Source organism: Filicampus tigris, chromosome 4, assembly GCF_054856515.1.
Source record: "Filicampus tigris isolate MCC_2025a chromosome 4, RoL_Ftig_1.0, whole genome shotgun sequence".
In the NCBI taxonomy this organism is placed as follows: domain Eukaryota; kingdom Metazoa; phylum Chordata; class Actinopteri; order Syngnathiformes; family Syngnathidae; genus Filicampus; species Filicampus tigris.
Genome location: NC_141220.1, coordinates 17807650 through 17829973, shown reverse-complemented (window position 1 = coordinate 17829973; position 22324 = coordinate 17807650). Strand labels below are relative to the sequence as shown.

The following is a 22324-nucleotide window of genomic DNA, read 5'->3' as shown; positions in this document are numbered from 1 at the left end:
GACAGAATTTCAGCGAAGATAAACCTGTCTTGTAATCAGTAGTCACCGTGTTCACATATCCATTACTTCTAAAACCAGGACTACCGATGCTAAGCATGTCAATGGTGCTTTGCATTGTTCGCTAGCGTTAAACTAAGCTGACTTTCCTAAGGCAATTTTAAATAGACAACATGTAATTCTCTTTGTTTTATGTTTACTTTAACAGTAAATGTCCACAAGGAGTGGCATGAATCAGCTTGAAGCCTCTTATTTGATGAATTAACTGCTGCTTATGGTGACATGAGTTGAACTGACTTCGCTGCCACCATACAGCGCTCGTCTCTCAAATCTGTGCTGGCAAATCAAAGCAAAAAAAAATGTTCAAATGATATGGATATTGTATATAGAAGAACTCGTAAATCGGGTCACTCGTATCTCAAGGCGGCACTGTAAAATGATTAAAGTCTGAATAGTACTAAGTAGTAATTCTTTCAGCTCAACAAAATATGAATTTGCAAATATCCAGAGGTGGGCATTTTACTAAATTTTGCTGGTCCCTCATTCATCATCTGTCATCAGCCTGGGGACATGTCCGTCATTCGTCAGTCCCTCATTTTTTGTGATGAACCGAATTGTAATCGTCAGTTAGGTCGGTCAGAAGTCCATCGGTCCGTCAGTCGGGACCATCATTGACGTACTGAGAGGTCCGCAGATGGACGCGGTTAGTCACGATTACTCTGACGGACGAAAATCCACCTCTGTCATTTTTAAAAAGTGTCCCTTCATTTGTCAATCGTCAGCAAAACGGGCGTCTCCATTTAGTAGCCAATGACTGTCCTATATACGCACTCGCCATTGTAAATTAAAAATACAATAAGGGTCAGTCAGTGTCCAAAGACAGACCCATTTTTTTATATTGACCCAGGCCTTGAAGTAATTCATGTGTGTGCGTGAACTGATGCTTTGATCCAAAATGTCTTGTTTCCTGTGCTTTGAGGGGAATGATGCATTCACTTGGAGGCCTTGAAGACAAAAAGGGGAAATGAGAGTTTGCTCGGAAGCTCTGTGTCGTCACAAAGTCTGTGGTCAGCGGAGGATCTGGGCTTGGACGGCACAACGACGGGAAACCATGTGAAACCACCTTACAGCTCAATTAAAAATCAACAAGAGTGGCTGGCTGTGCCATGATGCGGCTTTAAAATAACGTCTGTGGGTGTGGGGCTTTTGGACCTCAGGGTGTAGTGGAGTTCAGTTCAGGACATAACAGGACAGGACAGGACAGTCCTAAAGACGTCATCAAGGGGAGAAAGGTACAGTACCAATACAATCATCCATAACGTTTTGGGCAACCTTCCATTAATAGGATGGAACCGGACGTACTGCAGTTCATTGCAAGTAATTGATTAAGGCAAAAATTGGATTGTCAGCATGCAGCACTGGATTGTGTCGCATTCCTCCTTTTTGTTGACCCCCTTGAAGTTTCCTTGTGTCACAATGCATCACAACTGACACAGCTATTGCAACCTTCCACCCACCTGCACAGCGGTGAAAACCAAGCCTGATCAGAGTTTATCATTACACAATGTAAGCTACTGTGCTGGGGGAAACCTGAATTGTACAACTTTCAAACATGGTTTTGGAGAGCCCCCTCAAATAAAAAACTTCTCCACAAGATGCTGTCAAAAGTCTGATTACCAGATGTCGTTCTGCATTTAATGAGCTGCTAAAGACTCATTTTCACTTGTAAGCCAAATCACTTTCAGTGTGAAGGGAGACACATTCTTAAACTTGCTTGGTTACGCCAAACATGGGAGCCGAGGACATGAGGCTGGTGTTTGACTTCGTGTTATCTCAGGCACACGTGATCACGTTTGCAGAGAGAGTCTTCATGACTCACTTGCGCCTCCAGGCTCGGCATGCTCGTCTGGCCTTACTGAGGGGGCTTTTCATTCAGGCAGGCAGATATATTAAAGTGTTGTGCGTAAACACATAATACAGTGGGGCGCAAACTTCCGCCAAGGCGGAGCTTGTGACAAAAGTCAAATAAAATGAAATAAAAGGCTGAATTAGTTTTTCCATCTATTTGTTATTAACAGACATCTTGTTGGTTTGTGGACTGTGACAAATAAACAGACATTGGTAGTCTATGGTGGACTGCAGAATTTACCAATCCTTATTGAACTAAGGCACACTATATCCATATATATATGTATATATATATATATATATATACACACACACAAATATACATACATACATACATACACATATATACATACATACACATATATACATACATACATACATACATATACATATATACATACATACATACATACACATATATACATACATACATACATACACATATATACATACATACATACATACATACATACATACATACATACATACATACATACATACACCCCGGCCTCCCTGTGTGGAGTTTGCATGTTCTCCTCGTGCATGCGTGGGTTTTCTCTGGGTATTCCGGTTTCCTCCCACAATCACGGCTGATCTGTTTTCTGAAGCTGAGCCGTGATTGGTCGTTACCTGAGCCCTCAGCAGTTGTGATGCCATTTTCAGTCGACACAAGTGACAAAATGGTCTGAAATGGCTAAAAAGGGGGTGGATTTTGCTGCTTAACTCATATTCCACAAATGCAATATTAATCAGTGGCGTGTTTCAACTAGTGGGCCTGCTGGGAACATATTCTTGAAAAAAATGTATTTGGGTTGATTTCACCTACAGAGTGACAAGAGTAGAGTGAGAGCATTTTTGCCACTCTGGATAAATATTATTGTTACTGTATTTATAAATATTTACTTTTTACAAAAAGTGTATTTTCCACAATATGTCCCTTTGAATGTAATAATCACATAATTACTCAACTGTTAAATTAACTAAAAGGTGGTTTGTCTAATAAAACAACCAGCTAATTCAAATTGCAAACTCTTACTAGTACTAGTCGTTCTTTAACTTGCTGACTGTACATTTAAAAGGCTGCGCCACAAAGCCAGCCACCATGGTGTCCAGATGACATAACGAGAAAGAACGCTTCTGGAATGCCTCTCGCCCCCCCACCCAAAAAAAGGGGTTTGACTTTCCGCCCAGCCGAAACGAAACCGAGCCGCGTGTTCACGTGTTTGTATCATTTGCATCTCATTTACATATGTAAACCAGTTTAGCCTATCGCGCGAGTCCTGCTCGAAGCGACCAAGCCCATTTGTCAGCCGGGCCCTCCGCCGGAGCAAATGGGCGAGTCATCCGTGCATGGCTCCGCCCCCGCAGACACGTTGTCTCGGGAGAAGCAACACGGGCTACTCGTTGGGTCGCAAGACCTCTGCATTCGCTCGGAGCACGTACAGCACGTCTGCTTAGCTCCAGCTCCGAAGACGCGCTATATTCACGCCGCTGAACAAAGGAACAGGACCGGTCCGCTCCACAGTGGGAAGGTACGTGTCCACTTCATATGCAACACACGTTCAAACATCACTGTCAGGATAAAAAAAAAAAACCAATGTGTTCATAATTTTTAACAATTTACTCAAAATCCTTCAGAGGAATTCACTGCCTGCGAGACAAATGCCGGGTGTAGTAGGATGAATAGCAAGACGCGTGGTATGGTAGTTTCATTATAATAGTTTCTTTCATTGTGTGTCTTCGTGTGCTTTTCTATTGTATAATCTCACTGCACGTTGCCAAATTTACGAGCGCCACTGATGAGGAAGTCCATTGTGTCTGAACACTGGTCGATAGGACCTAATTTACCTTTGCTTTTTGCGTTTGGTGAGTAAACAAGATTGTTCTGGTTTGTTTTCTTTTTAAACATGGAAAATGGATTGTTTTACATTTTAGGTGGTTTAAGCGGGGGCATCTCAATTGGAGAGCCCCACCTACACAGGTAAATCCAGATTTTGAATGTGGTTTTAAAGAGATTGAATACTTAATCTTCGATATGTATTGTTTTTACTGTGTTATACTGTTAATACGCCTAGGACTTGCAATTTGACGCCTGTGTCAGGTGTGTGAACCAATCAAAGTTAAATTATACATTCAGTCGTATCAGCGTAGTTTTAGTTAATGCTTCTAAGGCATTTAAAGGGTGTTGCTATCTTTCCCCATTTTGGTTCTTCCTAATTTATAGTACAGACGAGGATTATAGTGTAGCATTATTGGATTAAATGAGATTATGAGATTATTAAACTATGTAGGCGGTGGCAGACACTTGACACAAGGGCATGGTGTAAATGTGTGTCCTCTGTTACTCGGTATAATGTCTCTGGCCTTGGAAGTGAATATTTTCTGGTTTTATTCTGTCTGAACTGCACTATCAATTGATTTCTGTCTCACTTGTCCACCGCAGCTGTTTGCCCTGTTGCGCAGCAACCTGGCCACTGCCCAAACATTTTCCCAGGTCATTTTATGTGTTTTTCGGTTTGTCTACGCTTGTAGAATCTGCAGAGGTTTGCTCCACCCTGTCACTTGACAGATAAGATCAGAGGGGACAAAGAACCAGGGAGCAATTAACCCTCTATCCCAACAAATTTCGCAGGAAGTGAGAGTCATGGCAGACACAAAAGCATTCTCGCCTACCCCAAAATAATCCAGTGTGCTCAAAATGTTTCTCTTGTTTTCTGCACATGGCGCGAGATCTGATAATCACTGAGGAAACAGTTTAGAGGCGAACAGATCCACCAAAAAGTGATATTCTGAGACATCTCACTCTTTTGGTCACCAAATCTGAGGGTCACTTGTGTTGATGGGAGGGGGTGGAGTTAGGCCGTCTGAGCCAGTGGTCACCATGGTGGCAGACCCCTGGCCCCCTCCTTGAAAAAACAAACAATGTTTATGAATGAGTGCAGAGCAAGCAAGCAGCTAGAAGGCCTGCTGACTGAGACCGAATGTGTCAGAACGCTCCCGTTTGTCCAGTTGTGAGACTGGGATGTCACCATGATGATGATTTGGAACAATTTGTGCGATGCACAGGACTGCTGTGTAGGCTTTTGGGTGAGTGCCAGACTAAACTGTGTGTTTACTGGCTCGAGGTGTGAAGTCTGCAAAACAAACAGGTGGATGTGGTCATCACCATCTGCTCATGTTGCCTTCAAATTCAGTGAGTTGGAGATGTTGGTCAATTTATCCAGTTTTAGGCTTCATGTCGAACACTTTTAGGTTTCATCTCTAGTGAATCGTCATTTAGTGTGGGGGATACATTCCAGACCCGCCCGCAACAGATGAAAATATCCAGTGTACAGACCATATAAAACCTTTTTATCAATTTTACCCCCCCTCCCCCGCACACTTTAAACACATTTGCAGTGAACTTTACACCGCTTTACACTCTCATTCGAACAGTTCTTGAAAGTAGAAAGCTTGCTTCAAGTTATTTGTCACTCCCAGTTGAAGTTTACTGTAAAACTGACATAAAACTAGAGCATTAAAAATTGTATATTTAAACACTAACATATTCAACCAAATCATACATTGTAATTTTCTCAAATTAAAGTCCGCTAGCATCATGCTAACAATGCCCAAATGCCATACACTGGCATGGAAATTAGCATGCAGTAGCTGTTACAATTATTATAAACCTTCCAAACAGGGGTGTTCCGATTTAGGATTTTATGCTGCCGATTCCAATCATACATGGGTGAGAATGGCCGATAAAGATTCCGATACCGATCACATGGATTAGCTGCACATTTTTCAGAGCTACTCATTAATTAATCCGTCAGTTATTTAATTCATTGATAAATCAGATTAAAAAAAAAACATTGTACTCAAATTTCCATCCCTTTTGTTATACAAAAAACAGGAGAAGTCACGCTACACTGCTCACAGGCTGGTCCTGAGTTGACTGCAGGCTGCTACACACGAGAATACGGGTGATCAGTTTTTGTAATCGGCAATGAAAGGCATTGCTCGACATATTACATACATTTGACAATCACATACACTTTTCAAGAAAAAGACCACTTGAAAATCTGCAATGTAGCACGGTCATGAATAAGGAACTGCAATATACAGTAGTGGAAGAGCATTGTACTGTTTAAAGACATTAAAGGCAACTCTCTGTTTCAGGTCAGTGATGGTCAATGGTAGTTAAAACCCGCAGCCAAGGATGTCTGCTACAGATTCGGACAACTCCATTGACTGGCTCGCTAGCGACACTGAGGACAGCACCAGCGAACAGGAGTCAGAGAGGTTTCACAACCAGTCGGATGCTCCTTCGACCGACAGCCGCTGGAGCCACGAGGCGTCCGTAAGGGGGCCTCCTTCTAGCTGCACCGAAGCACGTGCAAGGAACTCCATTGAACTGTGTAAAACACAACAAGGCGAGAAGACCAAGCGACGCCACAGCTTCACAGAAGAGGAGGGAGGACGTATCGTTTCCAGTCAGTCCGAGAAGGGTCGACTTTTCACCCGAAAGGTGAGCTCCTCCGTGAATCACATCCAACTCCCACTGGTTGGTGTTGCCAAAATTGTGCCATGCCCTCTGACCAGCATCAACTGCGTGACGTTTTTACAAGTGCCTCACGAATGACATGATGCGCGGTAAAGACCCACCTCAACTCACCAGTGTCAGCTGAATTAGTCATCTTTCCTACTATAAATCCTATCCACAGGACAAGGGGCGGAGAAACACGGGGGCTGAGTCATGTCTAGCAACTGTTAACCGTTTCAACTGAATAGCCATTAAAAGTTTCATTAATTTATTCCACATTTCAACCAAGTGGTCCAAACCAGTTGAGCTCGTCAAAGTACAGGTTGGAACAGTTAGCGCTGGTCTTGCTTGTGTTTACATCCTGTTTGGTGAAGGCATGATGGTTATAGCTACGTCTGCTTCATAAACAGAATGACATATCATCACAACACAGTGTTCCCTATTACTCATCAAGAAGAACTCAATACAGTAAACAAAGGACAGGAGAACTACAGAGAACATTGAGCATTGTGGGTTCTTTCTTCTTAGCATAATGAGTGTTTGGTTTGTTAGATGAGTTCAGTGTTTTTAACATTGCTTTCCCATTTCTGCATGGTAGTGATGATTTTTTTAAATTATTGACAGAGGGCCCACTCTGGCTCCACCTTTTTGGTACCACACCACTACAGTTTGTAAACTTATCTCTGAATTCTAGTTTTGATGTAAAAATTATATGGTGCGGATTAATGTCATCTTTGAGGACTGCATGGGTAAAGCTTAACTTCCCACAGTAGATGTCATTGTTTTCTTCTTTAGACCAAAAACTAGCTTGAGACGTTCAAGTACACCCCATCAATTCCACCCGATCCAACACATTTCTAAAAGTCATTAAATCACTATTCCTGTTTCTGACCCCCAATGCAAAAGTGCCCAAAATTTGAAACGGGTCACGTGTCATGTTATTGAGGCAACGTGAATGGAACACAAACCGTATCGAACTGTTTTGTGTATGCGAGGCTAAAGACAATTTCAAACCGATGTGTTATTGTTTTTAGTGCATGGAGCTGCAATGTTACATTCAGCCACTGTCGTCAATCTTGAATGGCCTTCGTTCAGGGAGATACAGAGAACGTAAGTCTCCTCTAATTTATTTACTTTGTGTGTGTGTGTGTGTTTGTGTGTGTGTGTGTGTGTGGGGGTGTGTCTGCGTGTGTGTTTGTGCATGTTTTAGCGAATATATACATACCACATTATTAACTGGAAAGCAACTCTCTCAAAATGGCCTCACGTGGGGTAGGGGAGAATAACACATTTGACGTTTTTTTTTTTTTTTTTTCTCGCAACTTGACAATAGGCAATGTCACACTTCAGCCATCACTGTAAATGAGATGCCTGGCAAAGTGAAGTGAGAACATAGTGTGCCACATTTGTACAGGGCGAGAGCCATTCCTAATTATTGGTCTGATAGAAGCTGAAAGGTCCTCTGCAAGGAAGCATAGCATCATGTTCAGACAGCCTGTTCACTTTATGATCCCAAAACCTTATGTGACCCTGCCACAGAGAGAGGAGGAGTCTGTTTTGATCCCATAAACACACACACACACACAAATGCACGTTTTACGCACGCCATCTGTACTGCACACTTTGCTCTGTCCTGCCGTCAACTCTGCTCATTGTATTACAACATTTTCCTTCTCCAGGACTCAGCAGTTTCCAAGAGAGTGTTGCCATGGACCGAATCCAAAGGATCCTGGGTGTTCTACAAAACCCTTACTTGGGGTATGTGTCCTCAACTTACACCTTAAAGACTTAAACACATGACACAAAGCTCTGTTTTATATTGCAATGCATATGTTTGTTTATATTCACTATATGGACAAAAATACTACGGACATTACACTATATTTTGGGAAGACTTCCTTTAAGAATTTGGAGTGCACCTGTGGGATTTGTTGTGAATTTGTGAAGTCAGAGGTCACTTGGACCCAAGAGCGCACTCGGCCCACACTCTGTTCTCGTTCCAAAGGTGTGTGATGGGGTCAAGTTCTCCCCACACACTGAACTCATCCAAGCACGGGCTTTAGGACATGGTGGGCTTTTTGTGAACTGCTTCAGCAGATTTGGGAACATAGAATATTCCAAAACGTCTTGAAGAATTAAGATTTAGGGGAAAATAATTGATTGAGGATTTTCTCCATAAAGTCTACCCTTGCTGTTTGCACAAATAGTAAAAATTCACAAATAACAGGGATCACCAAGAAAGTGATTACAATTGCCTATATTAACAGTTAAAACCATAAATATACCACAAACTATGCATTAGCATTACATGACTGCTGAAAACTTTTAGAAATTGTGATTGCCACCCTCGATTCCAACATGGCTGCAACACATGGCACACAGCGGGTAGTAACCCCCACACCCCCGCCCCTTCGTCTCCACACACACTTTCGGGATAAATTTACTGCAGAGATTGCAGAGTCTCGCTGCAGTCGGGCATCTCGTTAAAAATGAATAAGGCTCCATGTGGGAGCGGCACTCTAGCCTGCTTGATTAGACGCTATAATGACGTGTGAGATAACCGCTCCTTAAAGCAGAGCATTTCTCTACATTTTCATGCTATTGTACGTGTGTGTCATAGCATTTGTCTGTTATTGGGTATTCTGATAGTTTTCTTTTACGTGTCATGAGGTACACTTGCACAATCTAATACGATTCGATACAAGAGTCTATCCAAAATCTGGCTTTACAAAGATAACAATGTTCAGTTTGGACTTCAAAGAGAGGCATTTCTATTGTTTTGGTACCTATTGAGTTTCATGAGCGATACAGTAACCACAGTATTTTATTGGTCCCTTTGGGAAATTTGGTATGTTGTGACTCAGTGCAGCAAAGTACAAGACACACAATAGAGGAGAAAAATGAAGAAAAAATGTTGAATGAAAAGCAGATCCCTCCATATGATTTATTTTTCTCAGAAAAACAAAGAAAAGGAAGCTTCAAAAGAAACGCCAAATAACAAGATGGATATACGTGCTTTTGTATGGACAGTGGCTAAATGTGACAGCAAATAGCTCAATGAGAAAAATATCTAAATTAAGTGGACTTTAAGGTGTGTTCATGAGCATTAAAAAAAATGCTTAAATGACCACCTCTCAAAAATGATCTTTGTATAGGCAGAGGTTTTGATACAGCTCTGTATTAGAATGTGCAGGTGGTACCTAATATGCAAATGTTTGATGCTAGTTCTAATAATATAAATACAAACATCCAATAATAATCCCCAAATCTTTTGGGCTTTTACATTGTGCTCAAGACCGAATAAATATAATCACAGCCCAAGTAAAAAAAAAAAAAACTTTCCCTGTCCATAATGGCTGTATGCAATAATATTCATTAACTACTAGCAGTACATTTGAATCAGAAGCAGCAGTTCCGTAACAATACTGTACATGTGATTACTCTGAATGTCTAAGAATGAAACAGTGGCTTAATTGGCATACTGCATGCAACGTGCTGCCAGTGCTGGTACTCTGACATCAGCTTAAGTGAGCACACACTAATTGGTGCCTTCAGCTGCCAGCTGCCGCCGTCATCAGGGAGACAAAGAGTGGGTGTGGCAGCCTCCCTGTAAATAGTCTGGGTCGAGGCTGTTAGGTGGATGTAAATCCCCTCTTGCCCCCCTCGTGCCGGCTCGGCACTGCCAGCTGGCAGCTCCAACAGCCACACAATGGCAGATAGGATCAAAGTGACTTTTTTAGCAGTTACTGTAACAGATAATCTTTCGCATGAATTTAACATGCTCTGAAAGGAGTAAGGAAAGAAGGTCTTGATCATATGACACTGGCTAATCCGTGCCCACCATCTGGTTTTGATGGGCTGGAAATTAAAGAGCCGCCATGTTCTGCCCGCCTCCGATGAGAAATGCGTCACGGCCACTAGTTTATTTTCATGATGACGCTGTTGGAAAGCATCGCGGCTTTGGTGCTTTAAATTTAGAGGCTAGTGGAACTGTTATACACGAGGCCACGTGTGAGAGCCAAACATGTGAGAAATGTACCAAGGAGAATTTTCCTCCCCACACATGGAGCGCAGGCTTTTTTTTTTTTTTTTTTTTTTCAAAGAGCGTAATTGTTTGCTCTCCTCTTTGAGAGTGCATATTTCCTGTGTGAGCTTAAAAGAGAGATAAGATTTCACTGCGGAGGTTGGCAAGATTTCAAGCAGATTACTCAGAATCATGCAACCATAGCTCATAAATTATCACATTTTTTCCTCACTCTTTGTTTCTTTGCCCTTTTCAGGGAGAAATACATTAGTATAATTCTTAAAATGGAGGAAATGCTCAAGAGTTGGTTCCCCAATGTAAACCACCTACACCAACTGGCTGTCACCCACACAGAGGAAGCTGCTCCTACCAAGAAACTGAAGGTACAGTTTGGGTATTGCAAAAAAAAGTTGTTTCATTTCAGGAACCCTTGCTGTCAACAACATACGGTCACATCACAAGGAAATGGGGATTAAAATTCTATTATTACTCAATCACTGGTCTAAGACCGTTAAGGGAGGATTGAAAGCTATTTTTACTGACATACAGTATTAAAGTCTCGTGTTCCATGTGAACAATCACGGAGGAGAAAAGGTAATTTTGAAGGCGTGGCCCTAAGGGAATAATAAAGGTCAGAACATTCTGTGACATTCTATTGCCAAGGTGTAACACACCCTCGTGTTTTTACACATTGCCTCACTTCTCTTGGGTAACTACTATTACGTTGATACACTATAACCAATACTTTGTGAAAGATGCCAGCTAGAAGAGTGCTTACATCTTTCAGCGGATCATTTTGATTCTATTGGCTGCTTGGGCGTCCACATAAACAGGGCAGAGGTTGTGGGTTCAAATCCGGCCCTGGCCTTCCTGTGCGGAGTTTGCATGCTCTCTCCGTGACTGCGTGGGTTTTTCGGTACTCCAGTTTCCTCCCACATTCCAAAAACATGCGTGGTAGGTTAATTCGACACTCTAAATTGCCCCTAGGTGTGATTGTGAGTGAGAATATTTGTTTGTCTCTGTGTGCCCTGCGATTGGCTGGCAGCCAATTCAGGGTGTACCCCGCCTCCTGCCCGAAGACGGCTGGGATAGGCTCTAGCACGCCCGCGACCCTTGTGGGTATAAGCGGATTGGATAATGGATGGATGGATGGCTGGCTTGGCTAAGCTTGACATTAGCAGGTGTCTTGAGTCACAGCATGAAACCAGACAAGTTGGCAACTACCTGTAGAGCTAAACAAAGCCAGCATGGAAACGGATAATAGAGTTAATTAGACTTTATTTGCAAGCAGCAATGTGACTAATGTCGGATTAATTGACCGATGGATTACTGTTTAATCGTGATAAGGCAAGGAAATTTGTGTGTGGGGAATTTGTGTGTGGGGAATTTGTCAAACACAATCCGAATCTTATTTCATCATTGTATAATCATTTTATGTCTAGCTTGGCCTAAAAGATGACTTCTGCCTCAAGGCTTGTGAGATGTGCCTAATTTTGGCTATTGATAATTGACTTTCCCCAGAAATGTGCCAAAATGTGTGCATCATGATAAAGAAACCATAAGAAAAAGATGAAAGCCAAAGGCAGTTTTATGCCGCAATAGTCACGGCAGTGCGTGCAATGCTGCTTACTGCTACACCCAACAAACAAATGAGACCAGACATACAATTCATGTCTCTGATGTCTAGAGAAAATATATGGGTGGCATGACTTGGCACAATTTTATTTTTGACACATTACTTCCTCTATTACTTTGTACATTAATATCTGCTCACACAGAATCGATAGGACACATTCTTTAGTCACTGCTGAGAACACGCTCTTATCGATTAAGCAAATCAATATCGTGGTCTCTATTTCCTCCGCAGTTTTCCCCAGTGACACCAACTGCAACAGTGAGCCCCGTCACCATCAGCGATACTCCGGTGGCCGCCAAACCCCTGCGAGTCACCGACCTCACACCTCCCGGAGCTTACTCAGCCAGCAACCTGAAGTGGCTCCACACGTCTCCCATCTGCTCCCCAACAGCGGAGCAGGCCCAGGCCACTCCCCGGCATGTGGCGTCCCGTAGAGACCTAACGCAGGACAGCGCCGTGTCCTCCAGCACAGATAGCCCCGCTAGCACGGACTCTGTGCCCAGAGGGCCTCCGCCGGGTAAAATCAACGCGCCGTGTCTAGAGCGCCTCCTCAAATCGACAGAAAGCATCATCACCCGCAAGGAGACGTCAGGTTTGACGGACAGCAGCTGGTCCTAGTCTTCATTGGGGTTGGGGGGCTGCTTACCCTGCAGCAGAGCCTTGACTACTCTACCAGGGAGGCCAGTTTAGCTTGCTTCACCCATTCCAGCCTTCAGGGGATACCTGAGCCTTCAAAAGGGACGTGACAAGTTTACTTTTTAGTGTGGAAGACAAACATGTTGTACCATGTGTGGAAATGTGCCCTCTCTGACAAGACTGCTATAGCTCCCTTTTTGTTGACTTTGTTTTGTCATTTGCACACTTGGGTAGCATTTTTTAGGGTGGGGAAGAGAGCAATTTCACCCTAACTGGAGTGGCGTCCCACTGTAGGTCCGACGGTTCCGTTTGAGTGTTTGTGAAAGCGCCATCTTGCCTGCGAGGTGAACAGTCGGCAGCGGTCTACGTATTGTTGTGCTGAAATGTGACATTATTTTCTCCTTCTCATGACTCCACTCTCTTAAGTTTATTTTTGTGTCTGTTACTCATTTTCATACTTTGAAAATAAGTCTTTTTGGTACAACTCTTCTACCTCAGCGGGCGCCACATCACAGTTGACGGGCGAGCGTAGGAATGTGAACGCATTCGCTCGCCCTCTCTGGACACCTCAGCGGATCTGCAGTGAACCCGCCGGCAACAAACAGTGAGGTGTGCAGCACAAACCACCCTGATCGGGTACGTTCCCACCGCGGGGGTCCTCTAGTGGTGCCATTGTAAAGAATGTCCACCCACTTTGAGTCTCCCAGTAGAAGGCAAACAGTGCCTGTAACGTCAAGCTGTGCCTGCACGCCAGTGTAATAAAGCGAGGGAAGTGTCGGGATTTCCTGCTCCAAGGCTGGATTGTACAAATCAGGAATTGTCACTCTCCTGCCATTCATTCAGTTGGAAAGCGTAAATTATTCAGTTCTTGCCAACCCATTTCTATGGTGGAGTAGAACAATTCTTATGTTTTGCCACAGAACTCAGACAGGATCAGGGGCATGGTTGTTCCCTGTGTAAGCCCGACAGAGGTTGACGATTTACTCTGAAAAGTGGCCTTTATAGTGTGTAATTTTATACTTTCAAAATAAATGTGTGTATATTTGTTCAATGCAAACTGACTGTTGACTTATTGAGTACTTTATAACAACATGCTTTAAGAATATTTACATTTTAATACCAATACCAAATTTAAATGGATTTTATTTAACTAATTGGACTACAGCAGACTGCCTGGTCACCTTGAAAAACAAAATGATTATCAACTTGTAAAATAACAACAAAAACAGTAAACAATAAAGCACCCAATGGAATGATACGTTTACATTACAAACAGTAGTTATTGGTCAAATGTATTGGGTTCCTATGGAATTACGGCTACAGTCAATGAAAATTGATAAAAATAATATAGTCTGTCCCCCATTCAGAACTAGTAGTTACTGTTGATCTTTTGCCCCTTAATGTTGAGCTAAGACAATTCTAGAAACCATTCAAATATAATGCAATACAGTTCTACACCACTACAAATTACAACTACAATAAACATTTTGTTAAGTTAATATGTTGGTAAAATATGAGTATTACTATTATCTAGATTGATGTATTCCACACAAATATTAATCTGCATAATTATCTTTGTATATGTGAGATCCCGCCAAAAGATATTTATAACATAACAGACCTTTCAGAAAATGAGTGCTGTTAATGTGAAATGGAATACTGCCCTCTATAGGTAGAGGGATTTCGATGCTCTGTAAGGCTTAATGTACGTCTACAGATATCATCTCAAATATTATTACACACCCAGCGAACAGATTCGTGAGGCTTATATGTAAGTCACACCACATCGCATACTTTATCTTAATTAAAAAAAAAAAAAAAAGATCCCAGTCTTTCTGAGTCATTTTTCCCTAGATTAAAAGAGCTAACTCACAGGATGCAGAAAGATCTTTTATCCAGACTGTACTGCATCAGCATTGCCACTCTAGATACAGTCTCTGGGGGAAAGGCTAATGGTCTGGGCGCACGTGCATTCAGCCAAAGACAGCTGGCACGGATCCGCCTCTCAGACAGGAAGTGGTCCTGAATGATAGGAAGAGCTGCGTCAACAAAAAACAAAAAAAAAAGCACCTGTCTCACGGCACGGTGGAATGGAACAGATCACACATTGTGCACATTGTGATACAGCCACGCTGGTGAACGTGCTAGGCCCATGACGTGCTCGGAAACCGCAGAGCACAAAAGGGCAAGGAACATAAATGTCACTTTAAAAGGACTTCAGTTCCATATAAAGACAATTTATTGAACCTCACTCCTAAACAAAACATGGACACGAAGAATGTTTCCCGGAGGAAACTTGCATGTATGTTTCCTGCGGAAAGTTTAGAATCCAGTCATCATTAATCATACTGTGTTTGAAATTAAATCTAAAGGCTTTTAATGCCCCCCCACCCCTAAAAAGGTACAAAAGGCAGCGCATGAGTAGTGTCCCTTTTGTTAAACTCATATAAAATCACCTTGGCCAAGAAATAAAAAGAGCAAATTGTTGGTGGTTCCAATTGCAAAGGGCTGGCCTTGGTTTGATCTCAAGCTGAGTGTGAAATGGTGTCGAGTCAGATTTGAGGAAACTACACGCTACCATTTACTCATACAGTCTGCATTGCAGGAACCTATTTCCATTTTCAAGTGCTGCCACACACAAAGAAGCAGGAGAAATCCAGCTCAAACTCTTCATATCAGTAAGCTGGAGGTGAAGTTTTGTAGGTTGACTTCATGTATACTGTGAAGGGCTGAGAGCATGTGGTTATCACGGGTGTCGCAAACTTATAAGATGCAACTGATGAGCTACCTGCTTTGAACAGCCCCCCCGAGCCAGACAAATTCACCCGCTACTAGTCGATTAACCGTTTGGACATTTCAATAGCTACAGCCACACAATTTTAAAACAATGCCTGGTTTTTACTGACCCTGTCTGAGACGTATTAATAGTTAGGTACAGGAATGGGCGATAGAGAACATGTTCTCCATTGATATTAGTGAATCATGAACCTATGGCAAATTAGTTGAGACAACAGCTCCTCTGGCTCCTCTGCTGACTTCTGTCGACTGAAAATGACATCACAACTGCTCACAACGACCAATCACGGCTCAGATCCAAAAAACAGGTCAGCCGTGATTGGTCGTTATGAGCAATTGTGAGGTCATTTTCAGTCGACAGAAGACAAAATGGCCGCCCCCAGAGATGCCTAAAAATTAGTGGATTAACATTTATTCCACAAACACAATATTTATCAGAATGCCCTGAATCAACTAGTGCGCTTGTATGGAACATATTCTTGAAAAAAAAATGCTTGCATTGACTACAGCTTTAATCATACTGGGATGTATTTCTAACATTTTGGCATGTATTGTATCCAGATTAGCCAGCTTCGGCGTGAGTTAAGCGGCGTGAGAGTGAGGTAAGACCACATTGAACAAGCGTCAGTGTTCAGCAAACAAAAAGTTCCAGCGAGAAGGCTGACTGCACAGCTGAGTGTGGCCGCATTGGAACATACCGTTTCGGCTGTTACGTTCCACGGCGTGTTGTCGGTCAAAAAACTGTGGCCATTCCTCATCCAAATAAATATGCACATCAACTCATTCCCACTTCAGTCTCTGTAAATATCCTGACTAGTGTTTAATGCGTCGCCCGTCCTAACCGTGATCAGCAAAGAAGAAGTGTTTTTTTTTTTAAGCAAAGAAGCAGTGTGCGCTCATCCCAGCATAAATCTATGTAGCTCTGCTCACTTCCACATTTGCTCATTCTCATAAATAAGCCATGGAGAGGTTAATTCTTTTGATATGTTGAAGTGGTCATTAGTAAGGATGTCCACATAAATTTTGGTGCCAATTGATCACCGTTTTTGGACGTTATAAGCAATGTTCAATGATTTCCAATGGAGAGTTTGTAATCGGCTCCTCCAGTGAAACTACCCATCTGTTTTCTATATGCTTGTCATCATGAGGTTTGCCAGAACTGTCAAAACTGCATGCTGCCACCGCACTGCCATCACTCAGAACTATAAACTCAACAAATAGATTATCACATTAATACTTTAATCTAAAGAAGAGATTATTATCTGGATCTTTTTTTAACAGCTCTGAGAGTTACTGTTTGATTTGGCCGTTGAGTGGAGTGCTCAGGTTTCGAGGGGGGAAAAAATAATAAAATCTAACATTTTTCTATGATTAGATATATTTTTAGATTATTATGAATAATGGAATTTTCAATTAATCGTTTCTTTTCTTTAATTATTATCTTTATTAATTCAAAATATCCCCTTGCAGGTTAATCTGAACAATCCACTGCAATCTATACATGCTTTCTCAGTGGTTTGCTAAAACAGCTAAGGGCAGTTTGCAAATCTTCGCTTCAATATTGGTTAATCAGATAAGCGCTGCTTGCACGGGAGCTGATCAATAGCAAATCTTATTTATTATTTAGAAGTTTGTTGCACAGTTTATTGATGGCAGTAAATCAGTGTTGTCCCTCAATGATATTGCTGTGGGATAATTGTGTTCGCCTGAGCTGCGTCTTCACTCTACTGCGCATTGATCACTGATACGAGCTGCATGCCGAGCATTGTGATGCTCAGTTTTTGCCATTGATTTTATATCCAAAAGGTCTTATCTCAGATTTACAAGCATTGTCATTCACTGTGGATCTTTATGCAGACAACTCTGATGTTGCGTGGTTCGATAATCTAGATTAGATTAGATTAGAGTAGGTTATTTTATATTAGATTGATAAATGGATCATCATCAGGGAACCATTTAAAGAACCAACACGAAATATTTCAATGCATCTCAATTTAGCGTTACAAAAGATTGATTCCATATATGAGAGAGAGCGGGATAAAGTCGACATTTGAAGACATTTACCACCACATCATCAGCAAGCAACTAGTGAGCATCTTGAGTGGGCCCGTGATGTAATGACCCTGGCGGCTAGTACAGCATAGCTCCTGTTACATGAGCTGCATCAGAGCACATTGTCACACTTGACTGGAAGGCATGTCATTTCACTCCGGGGCCATCACAATGCTACAAAAGGAGCCGACTCGGTGGGACATGGCTCAAATATTTACAGTCATCAGCCCAAAGATGGACTGAATACACAGGAGAGGTCTGAAAAAGCTTTTATGTTATGCCCAAATCTGTCTTGTTGGCAGCTTCAGCAGACCTTTTAAAAAAGGATACATGTAAATCACTGGCTGAAAATAGAACATACAAGTACGCACCTTCTATATTAATGAAGAAACCCTTGTGAGGATAAGCGGTATCGATAATGGATGGATGATATTAGAAATACAGGCCTTGGGCAAAAGCTGTCTACAAGATTAGTTATTGACCCTTTGTTGGGCCCTATTTTGTTCTAACAGCTGCAGAAGACAACTTGAATGCAAAGATCAGTCAATCAAATGATGTCAGTAGAATATTACCGGTAATAAATCCTCATGAATGACACCTGCCACCACTTACACATAGTTTGAATCACACAGGTCGTATTAATCAGGTAACTGAAGGTTAAAAAAAAAAAAAAAAAGAAAAAAAAAAAGTAAGGTTGATGAAACCACAGTGACATATTAAGAGCACGGCACCTAAATATGGCCTGACTTCATTAATGCTCGTTACCAAAAATAGGGCGGCAGCCTGCTCGCGTGTAGGTATGAATAATGGAAGCGACCTCCAGGAGCTCATTTCCACAGAGTGATGATCATGCTAAAGTATGCCTAATGATCACACAGATAAAGTGAGAGGCCGCTATACAAAATGAATGGCGCCACGGGTCTGAAGAGCGGCACGCGGCCTTTGCTGTCACATCATCTGACGAGCCGCTCAGACACAATAAGATGCGCAGGGGGGGGGGGGGGGGGGGGGCGGTCGAGGCATGAAATGTCGACATTTAGCCGGCACAACACCCCTATTAGATGGAATACCCAAGAGGGTTACCTGATAGGTGAGACAAGCATACATGATGTATTCATGTGACACATGAGTCTATTTAGGTGACAGTACACGATGAAAGAGATGAACCATCTTATGCTTGTTTATGGCTAACACTGTGTGTGCAAAAGTGTTGAGACAACTGGCCATTACCCGCTCCAGGACATGCACAGAATGCGTAATCAGACCCACTTTTGTGACAAGTAGGGTGGGTGGTCATAAAATCAGCTAGGATGGGCTCCAGCTCAAGCACAACACTAATGAGATAAGCGCTATAGAAAATGAATGGATTGTTTATTTGCATATAGTGCTTTCAACAAGTTATTTTATTCCACACCAATGGTGAACAGAATATGCATTATTCCCAAAGGTCAAACACAATTTAAATAAATAAATTGCAAAAATAAATAAATAAAACACGTACTCAACTGAAAGCGTGCAATTTTGTACTTTATTCTCTAGATTCTAGTTAATTAGCATAAAACGCCACCATACTTGGTGGCAACCTTGTCATACTGTTCCGACAAGGTTATTTCAATTGTCCAAAATATATTATTAGGATTAAAATGTAATATTTTGGTGCAGATTGATTTATTAATAAAAATCAAATATGCATGTCAAAAGTGCATACAAGTGAGAAAATAAAATGTGATGATGAGTCATACGTTTTATTTATTTATGTATATAAAAAATGTTATTCCGAAAATATTTATGATCCTAAAATATTACTACATCCCACCTGCAGACCACTAGATGGAGTACTTGTCAAATGGCAAGAAAGGTGCGTCCTCAAGTGACTGCTGCACTCCGTGAAAGTATTGAATGCAATACTCAACACAGTCATTAAGTATGCACATTGCCCAGTATTGACTCACAGTATAAGGACAACAATGCCAATGTAGTACAGTGATGTATTAATATTGAATTAATCACAGTACATGAAGCGTTATACCCTGGTTTATGTATCTTTTTGTCTAAAACAAAAAAAATACAAGGGTGTTGCCCAACAAGAATTTTAATGAAGGAAATTCACCATGCACACAACTGCTTAAAATTATAGACAAAGCATGACGTATTAAGATGTTTAATACGCAGCATAATATAGCCTTTTTTGTCTGTATGTAACTCACTACCCAGTGTATCACCCGGCCATAAAGCCTCTGGAATCCCCTCATCCCTAAAAGCTATTGGGGGTGAACCAAAGAATTGATCCCGGCATGCCAGCTGAGAGGCTGTTATATGAGCGGCATCCTGGAAGGCCCGTCACTTCATTCTCAAGCAATGATCATGCTTACAAAGCCGCCGTCTCGTGTATCAGTGAGGCATGGCTAAAATATTTACAGTCACCAGACTTGAGATAGACTGAACACATAGACTGAACGCACAGATATGAGCTGAGCCAGATGCTTTCTCTTATCTCAGCTCATGCCAGTAAGCGCACGGCCATCACTGCATAGCACACTTTGTTAACAAGGCCTTGAGGGGCTTTAAATCGGCAGTGTGAGTTTATGAATTATAGTCGTAATAACCTTTTTATTGAAAAAGCAGTGAGTTTCCTCTGCACTGGTCGCCAGTCATTGCAGGGCAACACATGGGCAAACAACTATTCATATACAAGTTCACACTTATGGACAATTTGGAGTTTCCATTTAACCCAAGAATGTTTTAGGTAATGTGTGAAGAAGTCAGAGAAAACCCTTGCAAACATGGGGAGATCATGAAAACTCCACACAGGAGGCCATTGCTGGCTGTCAACATGCCACCTCAAGTAAAACAGTAGCCTACAGGGGGAAAATGATCCATTAAGGACAATTCTTGGGAAAAAGAAACTGTCACAAGTTACAACAGTTAAGTCTTCAACATCGAATGTTGAACATTCTTCAATATGTATAGTATTTAAATGAGTATCCATTAAATACGGCAAAGATATGTCCCCAAAAATGTGGAAAGTCACTTACCTGTGTTCTTGTCTCTATGTATTTGCTGTGCAAGCAAAGTAACCAGCTTTAAAACCTGGAGATACAAAGAAGTTTCCAAATGTGCATGAGGAACATACGGGGGACGTTGTTAGCCATTTTGAGAAACATTGGCAGGGATAAGTCAGTACAACAAAACACTAAAAACAGTAAGTCAGTACAATAAAACAGTATATTAATCATACGTGCTAGCTAGCTCACACCACATCCAAACATGTAGGCCTGAAGTGAAATCAACATCTTTTAAAACAAACAACGTTGTTATTTTAAATTGTTAGAATAAGTCAAGTTAAATAGCATGTACTGTAGTTTGATAGCTAGCTAAACAGCTGTACTTACATGATGCTGAATTCGGCATTCCAACCAGACAGGTTAAGTCTACACGGGGCATTATACGCTCACAGCGATTTTTTTGTCCTTCTTGTGAAAAAAAATATCTGTATAATAAATGTTTAATTTCATTGAATGTAATATTCCTCCACCAGACCCTTCCTAATTAACGTGTGATTCCTTTTTCAGCTTCCCCACTTCCTGGTCTCCATCCTAATTTTTAGCTTTAGCTTTATCTTTCTGACGCAAAGCCTCCCCCCGTTTTTTTCTTTTTCTTTTTTTAACCAATCCTTTAACTTTAAAACTAGAATACTCAAATACAAATGAAATCTTAAAGGGCCGCAAATAACTTTTTTCAAAAGTGTATTTATCAACTTCGCTCAAGACACACAAAAATTAATAAAAAAGAAACTAGAATAAAATGTAATATCCATTTTGACAAATTTAACAAAATTGTTATTTAAAACTTAGCGGAGGATTATCTTAATATTTAATGAAGCTGTAAATTCTTCATTTTGTTTGCCTTCAAAATGCATGACTGTTCACTTCAGTCATGCATTCTTGTATTATGTCTGTATACAAGAATAGGTTCTTGTGCTCCCCCCAAATCCACACCATTTTAAGTGAGCAGTCTGTTGCTTTTTGATGCATCAGAGATTACAAGAACATTTCAATACAGTACATTTATTTTTGTTGTTCTCACCTGAATTTTGTGGAAATGTCTGTTAAAATTTGTATTGTTGGCATGGAGGCAGGAGAGGTAGCTATACACGTGATGAACCAAACAAAACACAAGTCGAGGAATAAAGGATCTTACACACACATTGACATTGTTTTCTCTATGCTTACCTCATGCTTTGCAACCCACCTCATACGGAACCAGACTGGGCTCCACACCTTTGTACCATTGTGCCACAGCAGCAGGTAAACAATGAATGGGGTAATGTACTAAGTGCAGTGTAAACGGCCTTCACAGATTGAGGGGGGCCACCGATTTAAAGTCATCTTATTTATGAAGTTAAAAGTTAGCATATACCAAGAGCAGGATGTTTAAAATTATGATAACAGTAGCAGAAGTCAAGGAAAGGTAATAATCATTACGTCACAGAGACGGAACGGTCTGTCCTTCTGTCCCGGATGGACGCCCATTTTGTGGACAAAAAGGATGGACTAAACAAGGACCCAGGTAGGTTTTCGTCCGTCGCTCCAATCGTCCCAAACTGGTGTCAAGTCCCGGCTGATGCGTTGTGTTGGGTTCTTTTAAAAAGCAGAATGTAGGACGGAAGCGCTTTAAAAGGACAAGGACGGACGGGTTCAGAGGATGTTAATTTTCATGAATAAGGATGGAGGGACAGGGACGGAAGGGT

At 41.6% G+C, this 22324-nt stretch overlaps 2 protein-coding genes across 10 annotated transcripts in view; one reads left to right on the top strand and one right to left on the bottom strand.

Moving 5' to 3' along the window:
* The window catches only part of ca12 (carbonic anhydrase 12), a 90437-nt gene extending 69239 nt beyond the window's left edge, over positions 1–21198 (bottom strand). For all 8 annotated transcript variants that reach the window (XM_086027796.1, XM_086027797.1, XM_086027794.1 and 5 more), the window contains exons 1-2: positions 20967–21198; positions 20610–20664 (exon numbers count right to left, since the gene is read on the bottom strand). The gene's annotated coding sequence lies outside the window, so the exon portion shown is untranslated. The remainder of the gene's footprint in view (positions 1–20609; positions 20665–20966) is intronic.
* Positions 1024–13783, top strand: ciartb (circadian associated repressor of transcription b). Of its 2 annotated transcripts, none has more exons than XM_086029028.1 (6): positions 1024–1289; positions 6067–6415; positions 7465–7540; positions 8110–8188; positions 10711–10837; positions 12322–13783. In XM_086029028.1, exons 2-6 carry the CDS (start codon positions 6107–6109, stop codon positions 12706–12708), a joined length of 978 nt encoding a protein of 325 aa, XP_085885154.1. In that variant the 5' UTR covers positions 1024–1289; positions 6067–6106; the 3' UTR covers positions 12709–13783. The 2 variants fall into 2 exon arrangements, with proteins under 2 accessions (XP_085885154.1, XP_085885153.1); XM_086029027.1 differs by lacking the exon at positions 1024–1289 and adding an exon at positions 2941–3437.
* Positions 21199–22324: the final 1126 nt, after the last annotated feature.

Bases quoted from the DNA above. Each gene is read 5' to 3' on its own strand.
- ciartb (XM_086029028.1), top strand. From the start codon at position 6,107: ATGTCTGCTACAGATTCGGACAACTCCATTGACTGGCTCGCTAGCGAC. The intron at 6,416-7,464 runs GTGAGCTCCTCC...TATTGTTTTTAG, and splicing joins GTCGACTTTTCACCCGAAAG to TGCATGGAGCTGCAATGTTA. The intron at 10,838-12,321 runs GTACAGTTTGGG...TTTCCTCCGCAG, and splicing joins CTCCTACCAAGAAACTGAAG to TTTTCCCCAGTGACACCAAC.